General features: G+C 36.3%; 1 protein-coding gene across 1 annotated transcript in view; it reads right to left on the bottom strand.

Moving 5' to 3' along the window:
- Positions 1 to 1,145: 1,145 nt before the first annotated feature.
- Positions 1,146 to 7,990, bottom strand: part of LOC135200226 (metabotropic glutamate receptor 3-like) — a 37,010-nt gene continuing 30,165 nt past the window's right edge. Inside the window, 6 exon segments of the mRNA XM_064228664.1 lie at positions 1,146 to 2,893; positions 3,093 to 3,274; positions 3,600 to 3,748; positions 4,171 to 4,413; positions 4,546 to 4,823; positions 7,302 to 7,497. Of these exon segments, the coding sequence (XP_064084734.1) occupies positions 2,739 to 2,893; positions 3,093 to 3,274; positions 3,600 to 3,748; positions 4,171 to 4,413; positions 4,546 to 4,823; positions 7,302 to 7,497 (1,203 nt within the window). The 3' untranslated portion in view covers positions 1,146 to 2,738.

Here is a 7,990-nt window from a genome sequence, read left to right as displayed (position 1 = left end):
AATTGCAGGCATGGACGAGGTAGTCTCAAATTACCTATCAGAGAAATCAAACACCTTGGTCTTTTAAATTCTTCACCTAATATCTTTCATTAGGTATGAGTGGTTGGGAGTCACCTTTAGGACAATCACAGAGACACACGGACGTGAAATAGTGAAAATGACAGTGTAACAGGAACGCGAATGACGACGTAATAAAACTAAAGGAGAATATACAATAAATATATTTATTCTTTCAATACTCCAACTACATCTCATCATCTACAACAGAACTTCACCGTTCTCTGTCTTTGGCACATGGAGATCAAGATATACAGACATTACATGTTAATGAGTAGCTTTAGAAAAACGGCAGTCATTTCACTTGAACGAACACACCCCAAATCCTCCGATGTCATCGCACTGGTGAAACAATTGCGCCTCTCGGCGCTGTCAGATGGTCAGACAATGACTCTTGAGTGTTTTGGACCTTTGAATTTGACTACACAGGATCTCTTTCTCTCTCTAGGTATTACACAAATGACAGTTTAGTTTCGATAAAATAACTTATCAATTGCGAAATAGGATTCTGATCGGCTACTACCCAGCTGCAGCGTCACCGACAAAAATAGTAACGTTCATCAGATTTATGCTTTCACTGATCACTAAACCCTGCAACGGAAAGATAAAAAAACTACGTTGCTTTGAATAAGGTAACAAGTTTCTAGTTTAGAACAAAAAAATAATAATGCAATCCTATATATATATATATATATATATATATATATAATATATATATATATATATATATTATATATAGTATATATCATTGTTTTATCATCTAAAAAAGAAGATAAACTGAAATCATCTGCGTAAGAATTTCATTATTTAATATCTAACGCTAAATGAATGCATATGGAGATGTTGGACATTATGAACACCCTATTCACTCATTCCTATACACACACAACATAGTAGACTCACACGCACGTACACACAAAACATATAATGCACAAACACACACACATATATATATATATATATATACTATAGGATATATGTATTATATAATAATATATATATATATATAATTATATATATCATATATATATTAGATCTATATACTATATATATATAATATATATACTATTATTATATATATAACATGCGTATGTTTCCATGTTTACTAGACATTACAAATAAATGCTTTAAACCACCGTATCTAACCTGCTCCAGGCTTTAATAAGGCGATTTCACTGATCAGCCTTGACCAAACTTATAGGTTAATCGACTCACTAAGAAGACACAACTACAAAAGTAACGGTTAACAGCTCAGTCTGAGCCAGTTATTTCCTAATTACGACGAAAATGATCAGCCTAAACTACAATGATAACTGACTCTATACACACGAATAGCTCACTTTTTTACTCATAAAGCATCTTAGATGGTGAATTCGGTGTTCGGTGGATACTCACAAAGACATACAAAGACTATAACAATCATATTGCAGTTTACATTGTAGACACGAATCCTAACCTCGTTTTCCTATTTTGGTTAGATCCTAAATCATCTAAAATTGCTGTCCAAATAACGTTAATGGATGGGACATTGCATTGAGGTTATTTCAACAAAGGCGTTAGCGTGTTTCGAAGCAATGCTTCAGTGCTGATCACTGTTCGTTTCCCTTGGCATAAAAATTCGAGGAGTCTGCAGGCACTGGAGCCAGAGCAGTTAAGCTCTGAGTTCGCAAAAGATCTTACGACTTGAAGAGGCACTGCGTCGTGTCGTATTTCATATGGATTACTTCTGTCTATCAAGTTTTTTTCACGAACATTATTCTAAAAAAAAAAAAAAAAAAAAACGGGCTTTGTTTTCCCAGGTTTGCTGAAGTAATGAAGAACTGAGTCGATCTCATTATCGTTCCACATCTTCGCACGGATTCTTGATGATATCCACAATTATCTCATAACAGGTAATTCCTGTCAAATAAACGGGACATCATTGTCAGAACAATGATGTCAAGGACTTTAATCATATCTATGGCACTAACAAGATTAGTTCTTTTTCGATTTTGCTTTATTTCTAACTTAAATACGTATAAACCTCTTTAAACCATATACATCACCTTTCAATAAGGTGGTCGCTGATTTTCAAAATATCACATGCTTATTATACGCTATATTTACAAGTTTTTCAATTGATTAAACTTTCAATTAACCTTTTCCATAATATAAAGCAGAATTGTCATTGAAACATTACCAGACGTCGTAATTCAAGACACATCATTCTTCTATCTTTCCCGGGTATTAAATATTGCCTATATATTTATATGTCGCTCAGAGCACACCGTTAGTAGAAAAAATATGTACAAAAATGGATAATTTCGAACATATTAGTTTTACGAAGTTAAGACAATGTGGAATACCCCAACAATTTTTTGTTAGCGAAAAATGAAATGCCACACGATGCCTAAATGCTGAACTTGTTATTTTCTAACTGATTTTATCATAAGGTCTCGAGAAACCTACATCTTACGACGATGACGAATCGTTCTTTCTCAGCTTGTGATGTATGACGTTGGTTTCAGTTAGTGAACAGCCATATCACCAGTTTCATACTGATATTTAAGGCAGCAGCTTATTGTCTCGGTTTCTAAAGCAGTTAGACAGCTGCAGATGGCAATTCAGTTTTTATTAGCTACACCATGAAGGATACCCCGACATTTCTGAAAGAGGTTCGTCTTCAGCACTCATTTCGGTCGTTACATGCCAGCCGTGTCTTGATTTCTTGGAGGTATGACAGAGAGGTATCCTTCGTTGACCTTGCCTGATGGATCTTTGTTGGTTACGACAACAGGGTCAAAATGGGCTGGTGGCACCTTTAAGCCTCCGTCTTCTTTACTACCTTGTTTTGTGTCTGTCGGAGATGAAATGGAAGACAGTTTACCACTATGTCCGCCATTAAGTCATGTTATACAACTTTACACAAAAGCTGTTTAATGACACTGCAAAATACTATTTTAGTTAGCCAAGATTCTAGACCTTTTATTTTTAACGTTTTAGTTTCTGAGAGAAGCGAAAGTGTGATTCATTAAGAAAATTATGTTCATGCTTACTGTTAAGGAAAATAATAGCTGGTGTAGACTGGTTCTGATCCTCTGGGCCGGGTCTCCTTCCAGAACCTCTGTACGATGAGGTGCGGGTGATGCTCATGACTGCATCCCGGGTATTCTTCTCAGGTTTGAATAACACGATGTGGATTTTGGGGAAGAACAGGCATCCTAACTGCACAAATCCCCTAGTAGAAAGAAAGATAGACAATTTTCGTTTTCAATAAATTACCTGACAAATAGTAACGGTTGAAAGAAATTGATATCTATGAATTGCGTCGGAAACAAAATTGCTTTAGTGCGAAAAATTTTATTTTAAATCTGCACTTGCTAACGCCTTGTTATCAAAATACACACATACAATGATAAGTAATTGATATCTCATTACAGTTACTGTAATTGAAAACTTTAGTTGTTATGCTATGGTTATTATAGTAGTGCGTGTCACGCAATGATCAAAATAGTAATTAGTTCCCCAGGTAAAGGTCCTGTCTTGAACTTTGCTCCACTCACCCTAATGAAAGAGACATGGCTAAAGTGACAATCCTGACGTCGTCTGTGGCCCCGGTTGAGATGTAGAGTGGCACAAAGACCAGCCAGATCAGGCACGTCGTATAATTGGTGAAGGCGATATAGCGGGCCTCATTGAATCCCCCTGGACACTAAGGGAATAAGGGCATATAAAGTAGAATGTTAGTTAATACGTAAAATAAGGCTGAGTACGTAGATCTGCAATGATACTGAGGGTCAAAATAAATAAAGTATTATATAGTGGCCATTTTTGACATCTCATAGATGTAAGTAGAATGTAAAATTAAAGAAACTGAATTTAGATGAGTCAAATCTGTTGAAGACTCGGTTCAACCTTAGCTTTGAGTCACGCTGATTGTTTTGAGCTATTGACTAATGAGAACTTGAGCGACGTATGTAAACTGGCTGAATGGTGCACCCTTTGGTACGTAACGAGCAATTCCCTCACGGTAAATGGTGCTGCCACAAAAATGTAACAGTCACTGTGAATTTTATGACTGAATTCTAACTCCCCGTTAAAAACAAATTACCAAGAGACGGTTTCCCTCCTCACCTTACGAGTCTTAATGGCATAGACAGTGCAGAAGCAGACGAGGACAAGAGGATAGATAAGTCCAACGATGTAAGAATAGTCGTCCAGGCCATTGCAGATTCTGATCCGGTAATCCGACGCCTGGTCACACAGGTGTTTAGTGGTCGGTGTATAGTACACCAGCCAGGAAATATTGATAACCACTTCAACGCTCACGAGGAGGGTAACAATCACAAGCTGAGACAGCGGCGATGTATAGCGAGCCTGTAAGCAGGTACAAGGATGAAATAAAGAACATATTCGGCAAGCGCCATTTATGGTCTGTGCATATAAGAAAGAATTTTCAGCATCAGTTGAACTGGGAACTGTCCTCTGTCCACTCTATCACTGCCTCACCTTCGTTGGCTTCGTAGGGTTCTTGTTGAATATCCTCGAGATCCTGTTGGTCTTGGTCAGGATGGCGGCGTAGCAGACAGTGTAACTAAACCCAAGGAAGAACCTAGTGAGACCGCAGGTGAACTTTGAGGGCGGAGACACGATGACGAAGGTCATGACGAAGGAGAGCATGATCCCCGCCAGTAGAATGTACGAGAGTTCCCTTGACGCCGCTTTGATGACGGGGGTATCAAGGTGTACCCAGAATATGACGGCTACGAGCACTGTGCTGAAGATCCCTGAGAATGACTCAAAGGATTTAAATTCATTTTCTGTCGAGATGAGGAAAGCTGACATCTGTTAGACTTAAAGCAGTGTACCCACTACACACAAGTAAAATATTGATAGAAACACTGAAAAAATGATATAATTTTTTTATGCATGCATTTAATGCTTGTATTTACCAAAGAAACTTCACCTGCTCGTTCTTTGTAAGCTACAGATGTTGGAAACAAAGTAACAATCTTCAGAATTATAATCTCTCTCTCTCTCTCTCTCTCTCTCTCTCTCTCTCTCTCTCTCTCTCTCTCTCTCTCTCTCACACACACACACACATTGATAGAAAAACCTTATTGTTAAACAGCCAACACGGTTTCAGACTAAACAGATCCTGCCTATCAAACCTCTTGGAGTTTTTTTATAACATGCTTGGTATTTACGACAGTAGTAGAGCAATAGATATGCTCTACTTAGATTTCCAAAAGGCCTTTGACAAAGTTCCACACAAGAAACTGATGATAAAAGTTACAGCTTAAGGAATTGTAGGAGAAATAGCAGACTGAATCGAAGACTGGCTAACTAATAGAAAAGTCATAATAAATGGTGAAGAATCAGAATGGTCAGATTATAGGTTTCACTAGCAGGATAGCCAAATTTGCAAATGACACAAAACTAGGTGTAAAGGCAGTAGACCCAGATACAGTGGAAAGTTTAGGAAATGATCTTAGGAAAATAGGCGAGTAGTCAGAAATATGGCAAATGCCTTTTAACCTGGATAAATGTCTAGTGTTACAAATAGGAAGAAAACAACCAGCATGCCAACGACATGCTGCTTGGGAATGACATAAATAGTGTAGAGCAAGAAGAGGACCTAGGAGTTATTATTACCATGCACTTAAAATCCACAAAACAAAGCATAAAAGCTGAAAAGAAGGCACAGAAAATAGTGGTATATATAAAGAGGCAGTTTAGACACAGAAATAAGGAAATGGTGCTGCAGCTCTACTCATCAATAATTAGACACCACATCTTGAATATGCAGTACAGTTTTGGTCACCAACGCTAAGAAAGGACATAAATGGACTAGAAGGGGTGCAAGCAAAACTAGAGAGCCTGAACATATATGACCTAGAAACACGACGATTGCGAGGACAACTAATAGAAACATTCAAACTACTGAAAGGCACAACAAAAGTAGACAGTAACCTCTTCACATTAAACGAAATCCAGACAAGAAATAATGGATGGAAACTAGAACTGAAGAGATACAACACATCATCGAATTGTGGGAATTTCTTCACATACAAGATATGTGACACATTGAATAAGCGGCCACCAGAAGTTGTAAACAGCAGCAGTGTAGAATAGTTCAAAAGAAAGCTAGACAAAATCATTAGAACACTGTGAATAAATTGTAAAACCTGCTCCTAAAGATAAGTGGGCACATGATGCTTCCTCGGATGGACTTAAAAGTTTTTGAGGCATCCTAACCCTTGTAACTCCTTGCAATTCAGTACTTACAATATATATGTGCAAATGATGTAAATTATATCTGTATATATATATGTGTGTGTGTGCATACGTAAATGAATATTAATGTAATGAGTACCGTATGTGTACACACACACACACATATATACATATATATGCTATATATATATATATTTTATATATTATATATATATATATATATATATATATATATATATATATATATATATATATATTTTATATATATATGCGTACACACAAGGGTTAGGATGCTCAAAAACTTTTTAGTCCATCCGAGGAAACATCATGTGCCCACTTATCTTTAGGAGCAGGTTGTACAATTTATTCACAGTGTTCTAATGAATTTGTCTAGTTTTCTTTTGAAACTGTTCTACGCTGCTGCTGTTCACCAACTTCTGGTGGCCGCTTATTCAATGTGTCACATATGTTGTATGTGAAGAAATTCCCACAATTCGATGATGTGTTGTATCTCTTCAGTTCGAGTTTCCATCCATTATTTCTTGTCTGGATTTCGTTTAATGTGAAGAGGTTACTGTCTACTTTTGTTATGCCTTTCATTAGTTTGAATGTTCCTATTAGTTGTCCTTTTAGGATTTTAATATATATATATATATATATATATATATATATATATATATATATATATATATATATATATATATATATATATATATATGTATATATTAAAATCCTAAGTGGCTCCCCCCCAACCCCCCATGAAAGATTTCTAGATCTGCGACTGGGTTTGGGATTAAAACAGAGTTGTGCAACGTGAAATGTTAGTTTTCACAGACAAACTGTCGTTACTAGAGCATTGCTGTTGAAAAAAGATGTAAAAGACAAGAATATGAAAAAGAGACTGAAGAGCAACAGTTAGTGATTTGCATTTTTATTTTCCTCGTGAAGGTTCTCAACATCTTTCTTATTTCGCCTCATTTCGCTCAAAAAAAAAAAAAAAAAAAAAAAAAAAAAAAAAAAAAACTCACCGGTGCTAGCGAAAGCCATGGAGGTTATAGCCCATCTGTTCTTATAATCAATGAATTTTTCTTCTTTTTCGACACAGCCATTACGGTTGGCATTTGGCGTCTTGCACTTATCACAGTCGTTGCACTGCTGTGTACTGCTGTTCAGGTACTGATGCTGCTGGCAGTTTTCGCAGCGCCAGCAACAGGTGTCTTGCAGCTGAAAGAGAGATATCAGGTATCAGTCCTTGTCATCTTTTTTTTTTATTTTTTTATTTTCACACATTTGTTATCCTCTTCTTATGTAAGATTTAGGAAGAAATATTGCTACTCTAAAGAACAAATTATGTCAATGAAACTCATTTCTGAAAAACAAAATCTTATTAATGAAAAATGTTTTGAGAGCATCTGAGCAATTGTTACGGGTTCTAAAGTTCTGTAAAGTGTGACTTTGTCGAGAGAAACTTATCGTTCTTCAAATATGTTTTAAACCGAACTCAACACTATAAGAATTGAAATGTCAATGACGAGGAGTATCATTTGAGGAAAGACATATGCATACATGCATACACATACTATATACTATATTCATTAAGCTACAAAAGTCTTTTGATATCCAATTCACTCTACCTCGGAATTAATCATTTTCATATGTGTTAACCGAAGGGGAATTTTTCAGCGGATAATAACTTCGTCCTCTCGTGAATTCGAAC

Source organism: Macrobrachium nipponense, chromosome 26, assembly GCF_015104395.2.
Source record: "Macrobrachium nipponense isolate FS-2020 chromosome 26, ASM1510439v2, whole genome shotgun sequence".
NCBI lineage: Eukaryota > Metazoa > Arthropoda > Malacostraca > Decapoda > Palaemonidae > Macrobrachium > Macrobrachium nipponense.
The sequence above is the reverse complement of the archived record's forward strand: the minus strand, read 5'-3'. Positions and strand labels throughout refer to the sequence as shown.